Source organism: Lissotriton helveticus, chromosome 4_1, assembly GCF_964261635.1.
Source record: "Lissotriton helveticus chromosome 4_1, aLisHel1.1, whole genome shotgun sequence".
Taxonomy (NCBI): domain Eukaryota; kingdom Metazoa; phylum Chordata; class Amphibia; order Caudata; family Salamandridae; genus Lissotriton; species Lissotriton helveticus.
This window is the reverse complement of record NC_136063.1, coordinates 2,074,272,020-2,074,285,545: the sequence shown is the minus strand read 5'-3', so window position 1 is coordinate 2,074,285,545 and position 13,526 is coordinate 2,074,272,020. Positions and strand designations below refer to the sequence as shown.

Below are 13,526 nucleotides of genomic sequence, written 5' to 3'. Positions count from 1 at the left end.
TAGCAGGTTACTCAAAATCCTTTTGCTATATGAAACCTATTTAGACCATTTTAAGCAAAACATTGGCGTACTGTGTTTATAATAAAATGTGCATACAGAAACAGCAACATGTGTGCTTTTTCCTTAAGGATATTTTAAATGTAGATGTGGTGTATTCAATGTGTGTGACATCATTCACAAACCAGTGTGTGCGATTTGCATACGGACTCTTTTAGTGAATGGAAATGCCGTTTGCTGTGTAACCTTTGCACTAATAAGTCCCATCACAAATTATACATCCTCAGTGGCCAACAAATGACCTGCTTATTGCATATTAATTAGGCGGGTTGCAGTTTGCAACCCTCTGTGATTGGCTATTGGCAAGCATGAAATCTTCACAAGACAGCAGACCCCCTTCTTTGCATTTCCATTATCAAACAGAAAATACATTTTGAAAAGCAGTCCATGTCCACTAAAGGGACCTAAGTTGTTTTAAAAAAATGCTTTGCAATTGGGAAGACATGATGTACTGAAGGCAGTGAGCTCCTGGACCTCTAGATCACTACCTGCTCCCCATTTATCCACTGTCAGGATTCCCAAAGGAGAAGATGTCCCACAGGGACACATGTACCAAAACCTACTAAGCACAATATAGTCAAATAAATAAATATCTTAAAGGTTCACGCCAAGTTTAAGTAACAAAAGAAATGTTTAAAGAAGTATAAAAATTGTTAAGAAAGTAATTAAGACATTAAAACTTTATGAGAAAAAGGAAAATGTGCTACTGTCCAGTAGAGTATAGCAGCAGAGTAAAAAATTGTCTTAAGCATCCTCCAAAGGTCCAACCAGGACAGAAACGTGGAGGTAAGTGCCTAAAATGCTTAACCTGCTGACGCACATATTCCAACATACGGAAAGAAAATCAGAAGCAGGAACAGCCTGGGATTGAGTCCAGCCTCAGCTCCAAGTATCTGGCTATGCGAGGCCAAAAGCTTCATACTGATTCAGTATCTGGCATAAAAAGCTCCACATTGGACCAAGACACTAAGCAAAGCCAACCAATGAGCACTTGCCGTTGAATGTAAGGTGTAGATGGACCCAGTCAAAGTTTTTTCAGGGTGTTTGAAACCTTCATTTTTTTTTTAAAACAGTCCAACAGGATAAAGTCAAACTCTATAACTGGTACTGCCTCCAGGAAGTTGTCCTGTTTTCACGCTAAGCCTGACTGAATATCTAAGACTTTAAAAAAGATCCAAATGGATTCATGCTGAGTGGCTGGCCTGGGAAGGTGCACATTCTTTGGATAAATGCACCTTGGTGCCCCCAGAAGGACATTATAGGGTCCCCCACTATTCTAAAACCGCAAATATGAACTTTTTATAGCACATTTAATGGCAACTTGTTTCACAAAAGAAGGGTTTTAGTGAAAAAAGATCATAAGAGTTTAGGCAATTCTTGTTAGTTTCTTAGAGACTGACTGTAGTAGCATTGATCTTTCTATGAATAGGTACTGGAGTTACTGGGATGTGTTTAACAACAGGCCCCTCCCCTTTTCCGATGGGGTTACCAACGCACCTCATGAGTCAGTAACTTTCCAATGTGTTGCGACTGTATTACAGTTACAAAACATTAATGCATCACTTGATGAATCAGTACTTGGAGGGAATGCCCACAGTAGTCCGCTTCTAAATGCAAAATAAGTAGGTGGTCAGAAACCCATTTTTGGAGTCAGTAAAAGGTAACCCTCTTGCGAAATGGGATTGGTACATTACAAAAAGCATTTTTGCCATCATAAAGTTTGAACTAGAGTGCTTGTTACTGTAAAAAACCACTTAGGGCCTGATTATGAGTTTGGTGGTGCAGGAGCACACCGCCACACCGGTGGCCTGCTCCCGCATCCCCAAACCCATGTGCCCATTACCCGCCAGATCATGAGTTTCCTTGTGTCTGGTCGCCCTTTTTCGGCGGGGCCTCTGAAAACACTGCAATGGGAACATCCCAAAAAGTTCCTGCACGGGATTGACTGTATGTGACCCCCATTGTTTCAGAACCTCGAGCCTTTTCATGGGGGAAAGACCTCCATGACACCGCTGGCAGTCCTGACATTTTTAATATGCTTGTGGTACCACAGCAGCACCACCATTAAATTACGGAGGCGCTGCCAACGGCCAAGGAATGGCGGTTCCCTGTTGGCTGCTATGATGCAATAGGAGACCTAACACCCAAGTTGTAATGAGGCAGTCGGACCGCCGGTACGGCAGTGGCTGGACCACCACCGCCGCTCCCATGCAAGTCTGGAGGTCCTCAGACTGCCAGACTCATAATTTGGCCTTCAGGACATTTGGTCTGTAGTCACTAAAATCTGTTTAGTTGGCCTCAAGCTGTGGAGAGGCTTTAAACCCTAGGATCCAAAATGCTAGCAAAATAATTTGGAAATTATCATGAGAACAGATAGAATTTTTCACAAAAAACAAATTAGTAAAACAGGCCGTTTAAAACTCAGTGTCAGCATTTGAGCCTTTGAGCTATAGGGACATAGTCCTGCTGTTTCAGTCATGCTACTGTCCTTGCATTGACCTTCCAATCAGTATGCAGGAAGGGGCAAGGTAGGAACACATCCAGCTCATGCACATCCACCAGGGGACCAGCTGCACAAGGATGTGCATCTCACCTGGTTCCTGCCAAATGTGCATTTCGTTGTAGAACCTGCAAACTTTCTAACTTTGCGTAAAGTATGTACATTGTTCTCAATACATTTTAATTACATTTGGCTCAACATGTGAAAATCTTCAACTCTGACTTTGCTTCTGCTTGCAAAAGAAAGAACAAAATAAAAGTGTCATGTGCCATAAAACAGTCAAGTGATCACCTGACTTTGGCTGCTCTGGATGAAGCAGGGCATCTGTCTATAAACTGATTTCCCTGATTGTACCTGCAGTGCATCAAGCACAGGAGTGAGTGAACAGATGGCATGCTTCAAGGAAAACAGCACCACTGGGACTATCATGCAGTGCCTGGATATGCTCAGTGCCTATATTATGATGGGCGTCGATAATGAGCTTATTTCTCCAATGACCAGTGATGCACTTCCCTGAGACGGTAATTTTAATTTTGATATATGACAATTCCGAGTAATATTTGACACACGGATATTCCTATGTTCACTGTGAAATTGCTCTCGGAGATCTAATTATCCATGCCAGGGAATAAAAGAAGCCCGACCTTCACATTATGTTACAAAATAGATACAAATGTGTGGGATGTTTAGGGCTCAAATACAGATGTTTTGACATTATTTCAGGAACAGTTTTACTGCAGTTTAAGGTTAACATATCAATGAAACAATTTTGCCAAATAATATTCTTATAAATTGTCACAGTTGCAGTTCTGCACTATAGAACTAAATAGCAGATTGAGAAGCATATAATACAATCATTTTCTTTATTGATGATTAGCAGTCGGTCAAATGCAAGTCTTTTGGGTTTGTTAAACAACACTCTGTCTATGTTCCCTTTTAAAACTAACACAACATCCTCAGTTCATTTATAAATGTATTTCTTTGAACATAGTTGATTTCTGGGTGAACTTGGCCTTTGGTTGTTGAAGTAGCTGGATCTATGATTGTCAATTTACTATAGATAATGTATTTCACGGAGTGTAACATTACAAGATTACCACTCTATTTTTAAATGTATTTGTGGTGCACATACATGTCCCTTAATATAAAATCCATCATAAAGGTGCAGTGAAGGTTCAGCGGCCAGTATAACTAAAATACATATCTTTGTAACATTTTAGTTTTAAAATTATTAATCAATTAAAAAAAATAACTCTAAATTCTACACATTTTTCAGTGTCAATCTAATCAGCTATTGTCCTTGAATTTGAATGTTTTAATAGTTTCAGCAGGTCCTGACATGTTCCTAATATTAAGCTTTGCATACAAGTTTAAACCCAAACATGCTGTCACAAGATTTTAACCAAAACCATTGGTCTGCGGATCCTATTTAAGCTAATACATATTATTGAGGCAATCACACATCTGCGCCTGGTATGTCCCTTGAAGAAGTACTCACTTCCTTTAACCAACCCTACTTCCTAATAACCCCCATCCCCCAATGCACCTGACCTCTTATCAGTGTGAGTTAAAATGTCTTTGCCTGTGTTGATGCTGTATCCTCGTGGTTCGTAAACATCTTTCCCCGCTTCTCTAGCCTGTCTATTGAAACACACACAAAAAAAAAAACCTCATCATTCTTTTATCCTTGGATATTCGGACATGTCACCCTTGGGCAGGAGGAGACTGGCTAGTAACCCTATAAGACAAATATCCTGTCACCCAGCTGCATTATGGCTGACCCTCTACTGCTTTAAGGCCATGTCACTACATGTGATCACTTAACTAATTTGCAGAATCCTTAACTGTAAACCGGTTTGTGTATTCCCACTTATGTGTTGCAACTCCTGCCTTCTGGTCTCCCAGTTAAGTAAATGCTGGCCATTCAAAGGCACTTTGACACAGCTTCTGTTCAGGGTGGGCAGGACGGCTCAAGAGTAATGAAGCCTGGGACACTCAAGTTATCCCACCTGGCCAATCAAGACTTTTGAGTTCACTCCTTTCTATGGGGCACAAATAAATATTGCTACGGCAGTCAAAGATCACTAGTGAACTGAGCTGAGCAGCTTCTAGAGAAAGTAGACAAAAATTAGATGAGAACTAAAAAAATATATAAGCCTCGCACCAGAAACAAGTCTACTACATATTTTACAGTAAACAATGTTTTACCTTTATTTACTTTTCACAGTACTGTAATGTCATGCAAAATACAGGATAAAAAACACCTAAATCCTTTGATAGACTTATTTCTTCTACAAAGTTACTGAAAAGCACCCCGTATTCATCTCCGGCTGGAAAGTGGAATCCACACAGCCTTTTTAGATATCAATATCAAATAATTTGAGAAATCATACTCTATTCCACAGACTAGATCCACTCAAGTGTTTAGTAATATCCAAAAGGTTTACATATTGAGGAGCCATAACTTGCCACAACTGAGGACCCAGGAAGTCATGTCACACCAAACACTGATAATAGAAATGTAATCTAACAATTCCTGTTTAGGTTCATACAACTATACAAAAAGAGTGTCTTTGAATTACAAAGTTGAAATACAACCACTGTCTTGTTTATTTAGTTCTATAATATGTACAAGGTTTTGCAGGACTCATTCGCATCATTTGATTCTTGAAAGACTGTCACACGAATGGAAAATTAAATTATTTAGTAGAATATAAAACACAATATTGATTTAATTCAATATTGACCACTTAGCAGGATAGCAAAAATGCTGTAAATACAGTTATAAGGATATATGACGTTAAAACGCATATTTTTACAACGCATACCGTTACAACGGGACTTTTACAACGCCAATACTATTACCACGCATGTATTTACAACGCATTTTTTTACAACGCAGGTACCTTTACAACGCATACCATTACAACGTAAGTATTGGTAAGTATATATATTTTTTTTAATTGTATATTATTTAAAATTAATATAATGTAATGTAATTGTATTTAATTTAATTTAATTTAATTTAATTTCATTTCATTTAATTAATTTAATTTAAATTTAATTTTATTTTATTTTTACCCTGTACCCCTTTACCCAAAAACCCAAAACTGACCCTGAACCCTAAAAATACCCCTTTACCCAAAAACCCAAAACTGACCCTGAACCCTAAAAATACCCCTTTACCCAAAAACCCAAAACTGACCCTAAACCCTAAAAATACCCCTTTACCCAAAAACTGAAAACTGACCCTAAACCCTAAAAATACCCCTTTACCCAAAAACTGAAAACTGACCCTGAACCCTAAAAATACCCCTTTACCCAAAAACTGAAAACTGACCCTGAACCCTAAAAATACCCCTTTACCCAAAAACCCAAAACTGACCCTGAACCCTAAAAATACCCCTTTACCCAAAAACCCAAAACTGACCCTGAACCCTAAAAATACCCCTTTACCCAAAAACCCAAAATTGACCCTAAACCCTAAAAATACCCCTTTACCCAAAAACTGAAAACTTACCCTGAACCCTAAAAATACCCCTTTACCAAAAAACTGAAAACTGACCCTGAACCCTAAAAATACCCCTTTACCCAAAAACTGAAAACTGACCCTGAACCCTAAAAATACCCCTTTACCCAAAAACTGAAAACTGACCCTGAACCCTAAAAATACCCCTTTACCCAAAAACCCAAAACTGACCCTGAACCCTAAAAATACCCCATTACCCAAAAACCCAAAACTGACCCTGAACCCTAAAAATACCCTTTTACCCAAAAACCTAAAACTGACCCTGAACCCTAAAAATACCCCTTTACCCAAAAACCCAAAACTGACCCTAAACCCTAAAAATACCCCTTTAAAAAAACCCTAACATATAACATTTTAAATATAATTATATACTTACCAATACTTACGTTGTAATGGTATGCGTTGTAAAAGTACCTGCGTTGTAAAAACATGCGTTGTAAATAAATGCGTTGTAATGGTATTAGCGTTGTAAAAGTTCCGTTGTAATGGTAGTGCGTTGTAAAAAATGCGTTGTAATGTGTGTTTACCCAGTTATAATATCATACGGTGCTTATTGCACTTGTCATAAAATAGGCTAATGCATCTAAAGGAAGTTCAGAAAACATATCACATCCATCACATACAACTGTGTTAAAAAAAAAGCATCATATCACAGACAATTATGATAGATTGCCCCACATCATTTCCCGAATTTCACTTCCAGATATCATAATTGTAGAAAAGTGGATCCCAATGCAGCGTGGAGTAAGGCAGGGGTGTGTACTCACACCCACGTTTTTTTCACTTCATATAAAAAGTGTGGTTTCCTTTTTAGGCGAGTGCATAAACAACTCCCCCAAGCTAGCTGGTTGCTGCACCCCAGCACTCTTATTTGCAGATGACAGACCTCTTCTTTCCTGTACTCCATCTGGGCTCCAAAATCTTCTGAAAACATTTCAGGAGTTTTGTCTCATCCGTGGGCTAGAGGAATTTCCTTAGGGCTTGTATGTGCACCGCATGTGCACACATGCTCATTTCAGGGGTGCAACAGGATGTCCTTATGAAACCCATGTAACCTTGAAATTGCATTTGCAATTTGCGAGTACCTAATGGGTAATCACAAATTGCGAATGTCTTCCCATTCATTCCTAGGGGCCTCTAGGCCCGTAGGAATGAATGGGAAGTTATTTCTTAATTGCGATTCCCAATTTGCAAATCGCAATTAAGGAATGCCAAGGAATCACAAAATATTTGCGAATTTTTTATTACATCCCGATTTGCGAATCTCAAATGGCGATTCTCAAAAAATCGCTCTTTGAGAATCGCAAAAACGGTATTTGATACATATTCCCCATTGTGTTTAATCTGCCCAAATCTTACAGAGGGAACTTTCAGCTGAATGGGGAATCCCTCCAGGTAGTACTACCTAGGGATCAGTATTGATAAGAACAGGTCATGGAAAGCTCAGATGGAAAGGAGCGAGGTGGTTCTCTTACACTCTGCCATCACTAAGAAGTCCGGGGAAACCACCCCCAGGTCCGCATCCCCATCTATCGAAGTATATAGGGCACAGGCAGCTGCTTCATATGGTGCTGAAGTTTGAGGGCCTTATAATATTAAAGGCCTGATCTCTAAGGAAAACAATGTTTGAGATCTCTATTTAGCCTCCTGCAGAGTACACCCAGTGGGTGACCTAGCAGTGCTAAAACTTCTTCTTTATTGGGTGAGGCTGTGGTCAACCCCATGCTTTTCCATTACAGGTTAGATATTGAGGACATCTTGTACCACCTTCTCCCCTTGCTAAAACATGCCAAATTCCATCTCGGTGAACTTTTCGAGTATTCCATCATCAATGAGGGCAGATACAAAGAGTAGAGTTACAGTGGCTTTCTGGGATGAGAGAATCAATAACCATCACCAAAACGCGAGTTCTGGAAGGTTGGTAGAAGCTTTCTTGGTCTGTAAAGTTGCATCTGCCAAGGAAGCATACATGGACCAGATTCAAAAACCAATGGCGCGCACATTGTACATTTATTTCAGACTAGGAACACTTCATGTAAATAATTTAGCACATAAATGGTTTTTTCCCCAAACGGTATTACTTGTTAATACGCCACTGAGGATGTTGAACTTGTCCTCCTTTCTTACTCTGCCTATGCCAAATTTAGGCAGAGGTGGATCACACTGCTGTGTAATCTCCTGGGTGTGAGGACATACCTGGTGGTCTACTCTATTTTAAGATGGGATACTAGCCAGGTAGTGGTATTTGGTGTTAGTCAATACCTCTACACAGTGTGGATACACAGGAAAAAGAAGGGGGCAATGTTTTAATTGGATATATACCTGCTTTTATCATTGATTAGTACTCTTACATATGTCCTATGATACCACTGGGTTGATGTGTTTCGGTTATTGCAGCACTGTGCTTTTATTGGAATTGTGTTAGCTGCTATATTTATTTCTTTTAGACTAAGCCCCTTTTTTATGATCAATTACCTGTTCAGTAGTGTTGGACTGTGCTTGGGAACACATCATTTCTATGTTTTAATTGATTTTTCTGTTTGTAAAAATGGTTTTATGATTTTAACTATTTTAACAAATCAAATATGGGTCCTGGGCTCCTAATGCCATAGGACTCAAGCAACGCCCAATGCCCTGATGTACTTTGACCAAAACCAGTCTGGGCTGCCTGTGTTCCCATTCAGAGGGGGCCTATTCTGATAGTTCAGGCTGAACTGTTTCCATTGGAGCAGGACCAAATCTGATTTTCCTGTCTGAGGTAGAATGGTGAGATGCACTCCTGATTAATTACCAGTGGCTGAGATTAAGTCAAGCATTCCACCTATTGCTCTATTTGCTTTCTTCGGTTTCAGGCCCTATTTGACACGAGTATTACCAGATGTGGGACTCATGCACCAAATAGGCTGAAACTGTCTGGGGATGCTTGTTTTCCCTTTCAGGAGGATCTGGCTTGACAGTTTGGGCTGAACTACCAGGCCCAACAACTTTGGTTTCCAGAATGGTAGCCCCCGGACATAGGTCAGGGACCTATTCCGAAGCAGTCAGTTAAGAACCTTGGCATTGAATTGGATTAGACACAAATAATGTAAAATCCTTGGGTCTATTTTAAATGGAAAGTTCGAAGAAAAGATATTGTGTGGTGAAAAAATACTGAAAAGCCACAGACTATAACATACAGGCCTAGCTGTAGGAAATTCCCTTATTAGGAAGAAATCCCTCACTCACCAAAGGTGACATGCTTCATCATATTGGATTCTCCTCTCAAAGGAAAAACCTAGTTCCTTTGAGGGCTACAACCCCGTCTCTGAGAGGGAGGAGCTCAGGGTTGTTCTAGGTATCTACTCTATCAGGATATTCTAAATCCACATTTGATGAACAAAATAGTGTGAGCGAGGACGTAGCACAAAGAAAATGTATACTGTGAGGAGAGTGAATATAAAACTAGCTAGTGAGCACAAAATGTATAATTTATTCAGGTTCACTTACTGCCAGGACAAAATCAGTGCACCAGCGGTATGAATTTAAACCACATTTGTATAATGGAATGTGGTGGTCAACCATTATCAATGAAGGGGCATGTTGTATCCACGAGTGGTAATTTTTTCAACACGATGTGCTTGCTCAGGAAAGGTTTTCCTTTTCTTCCTTTTACTACCAGAAAACTTTAGGCAAGGCACTTTAGTCCAGGCACTGATTATCAGTAGATTGGACTATAGAAATGCACTATTTGCATTAGTAAAAAAGACTCTGATGTCCAAAATTCATGTTGTCAAAACACCGCAGCTCGGCTTGTTTGTCATCTTCCTTCTTGCTCTGCATCTGCACTTCTACTGAGAGGCTTACGTTGGATGCCACTAAGAAAAAGAGTATATTTCAAACTCTGCTGCCTTACACACAAATCCTTAATGGGAAAAGGCCCCAGTTATGTACTTCAGAAACGTAATCATTACTATCCATTCAGGAACTTGAGATTTAAGAATAGACCCTTACTTATCATCCCCCATGTTTGTCTGGTAAGGTGCAGAGGAAGGTAATTTTCTTACCTTGCCCCGTCCTACTGGAATAGTCTGCCATATGATATCCATTCCTGCACAGATCATGTCACATTTTGGAAACTTCTTAAGGCAGCTCTATTTTAAATTGACTTACCTGTATTTGAGCAAAGCACCAAGATACACCTGTGAAAGTGATTTGTGTGCTCTACTAAATTAAATTAACATATCATAACTATTGCCATTGGAGCAACTATTTAAAAATATGGTTAACAATTAATTGCAAGCCAACATGTAAAAAGTCCAGACTGTCTATGTAAATGTGATAATGCCTATTGCAATCAATACACAGAATCATCATCAGGAAAGGGAGCAGGAATTATAGAGGTAACACCCCAGTCACTTCAAGAATAATTTGTCTGGATGACTGGAATATGCATAGGATACGTCAGCACAATCTCAAAGGTGGCTGAAGGTTTACTGGTGGTGTCCACAAGAACTGATGTTCTGATAGGACAAAAACAAGCCCTCTTTACAGCTCACTAACCTCACAAATGGATGTATGGATCAGAGGTGAATGAATCATAGTAATTTCCGTTGAATGGAACGAATACTCTTTCGAGTCTTTGCTACCATTAGAAGGCCTTGGCTACGTTTGGACTGCAGTTACCCAAACCAGTGTTTTCAATTAGGCAGCATTCTATCTTTTCTTGAAATACAACGAAATTCCCCCATTTAGTAACTCTTTAATGTTTGACTCATCTTTTGAACACTCCAAACAAAGGACCACTCACTCTTTGCAGCTCCTTGTTGTAATATTTGTAAATGTTTGACTACAATACACAATATTTCTAAAGCAAACATTACTGTGGGGCTTGGGATTGTACTGCTTGTATGAGGAATGAATATGATTAACATCCTGTGTGACCCAAACTAGACATTTGTTTGTGAGGTGTAATTTCACTATAATTTATTTTTTAATGAATCCAAAACAATTGTTCCCTCAAAATGCATTACAGCTCCAGAGTCACTGTGTTAGTGTACACTTTCACAGGGGAGGATTCTGAAGAGTCATAAAACAGCAGTTTCACATTGGTTGTCAGGGTGGGCAGGAACTTGAGGCTCCTCACCCGCAATCGGAAGCATGAATACACTCCCTAACCACACCCAGCCAACCCTCTACCCCCCAGGGCCGGAGGTGGACTGGGGAACTTAAAGCAGCCTTGGTAGAAATTCTACAACTAGCCCCACTCCCTTTGTGTTATTCAAGTTCTCTCTTTTTCTAGCCTCCTATTTTCTCTCTTCTTCCTCTATGATCGCCTTCTCCCTACGCCCCCCTCCCTTCCTCTCTTTCTCTTGAAGCCTCACAGGCCCTAATACGATTAACCTCGGGAAGCTAGGGAAAGCAGCAGAAGCTCCAGAAGCGGCCCTGGGCCTCCTGGAGCTCCAACCAGCGGGGAACTGCCACGTGAAATAAAAGGGCTTTTCAGCCCTGCAGCCCCTTAGCTCAGTAGAAGGTTTTTGTGTTCCAGTGTGCAGCGGGAGACTGCCCAGTCTGGATTTGACATGAGGTTGCGACCTTCTGAATGGTCTATTACCCCAGTTCCCTTTGGGGGGCCTTATCAACAGTTGCTTGTCATCCAACAAGAGAAAATGTGATTGCTCAGTTGGTGTCTCCTGATAGCCTTGGGGTACGTTCACAAGAAAATCAAGTAAAGGGCCATTTGGTTGCGTAGACCCCATGGAAGCACCCTCAGGTGCACCTTGATGGAAGAAGCCTCACGTCTCCTGCAGTATCAAGTACTGAGGAGGCCCACAATTGGAAGAGGGCTAAATAGAGTTGGCAGGAAACCTCCTCATAAGCCATAACCAGCAACTGTTGTTGAACCCATGGTCTTGCGCTGTCAAATATTGACCGTAGAAAGTGTATTTTGTAACTAATTTGTGTTCTTCCTTTGCAGACCGTCAACCTCCTCTTGCACAGCCAGCGGCGCTACGTGTTTGAGTACGACCACTCTGACTTCCTGAGTTCTGTAACTATGCCCAACATGATGCGTCATAGCATGCTTACCATGTTGTCTGTGGGCTACTATCGAAACATATACAACCCACCAGACAGCAGCGCTTCATTCATCCAGGATTTCAGCGGAGATGGGCGACTGCTGCAGACGATCTACCTTGGGACAGGACGCCGGGTCCTGTATAAATATACCAAACTGTACCGCCTCTCGGAAATCCTCTATGACACAACCCAAGTCACATTCACCTATGAAGAGTCATCTGGCGTTATTAAAACAATACACTTAATGCATGACGGATTTACTTGCACAATGAGATACAGACAAACAGGTTTGTATTGAACTAAAAGTCATTAAACATGCAAATATGTAATGATCAGCATGATGCAACATGTGTAAAGTATTAGGTTTCCCCCCCGAAAGTACTGTTTTTAAACATGAATATGCACAACCATGTATAATCTTAATATAACGTCGGGAAAGGAATGAGACGATTGGCTGAGCCAATGAGGAGGTTTAGAATTCTGGAGTTAGCTACTGTTGTTTACTGCATCGAAATATTCCATAAAAGTCTTAAGCAGGGAAATAAAGCCGGTGGGGAATTTACCTCATATTACTACTTGTAAGTTGTGTAGTAGATAACAGGATCTTGGTCCACATGCTACCAGACATTTCATGAAAACTTTTAAATGGCTGTGCCCCACATTATGCACTAATACTTTAGTCCCAGAAATAGAAGGGCAATAAATAGTTGTTAATGTCCCACGGGAGAAGAAAATAATGCTTAGAGCCTAATTTAAAATTTGGTGGAATCGGGCATCCACCCAAAAGTGGTGGATGTCCTGTTCTTCCTTTTTAGAGCAGTGGTTCTTAACCTTGTGACTTCTGAGGACCCCCACTTAATCATTACTGGATTCGGATGACCCCCACGGGGACTCTGGCCTAATCATTTTTGAAGATTTTAACTGCAAAACAACACAAAAAAATACAGAAATAAACATTCATCAAACAAATACAGATATATTTATTACTTGGTTAATATTATTTAATTTTCTAAGCAGTCGCAGACTTCCTTAGGAGGCTTTGTAGAACCACTGATTTAGAGTGTATTCTTGTCTGTGTACTCGGCAGGCAGGACCCCCTCTGTTATCACATTCACCACATTTAATGAACTAATAATAATTATCTGTCTTATAAAGCCCGTAGCTTCTTCTTGCGCAGTGTCCCAGCGCTAGGATACTGATCTTAAGTTCCTAGTCGTAATAACAGGAGTGATCACCGACTTGAAAAGAGAGAGTCCTTTAGCATTAGCAGAGAACTTCGAAAGTCATTCTTTGCTTTACTAGAAACCAATGTAGTTTTCTCAGTGCGGTACTGCTGGAAGCATGCTTGGAAGGTCTCAGCAGCCACGTGCTGGACCCATTGAAGCC

At 40.3% G+C, this 13,526-nt stretch overlaps 1 protein-coding gene across 1 annotated transcript in view; it reads left to right on the top strand.

Annotated features, from left to right (window-relative positions):
* TENM1 (teneurin transmembrane protein 1) overlaps window positions 1–13,526 on the top strand; it is a 1,826,288-nt gene that overhangs the window by 1,772,728 nt on the left and 40,034 nt on the right. Inside the window, exon 31 of the mRNA XM_078688755.1 lies at window positions 12,040–12,427. Within this exon, the coding sequence (XP_078544881.1) occupies window positions 12,040–12,427 (388 nt within the window). The remainder of the gene's footprint in view (window positions 1–12,039; window positions 12,428–13,526) is intronic.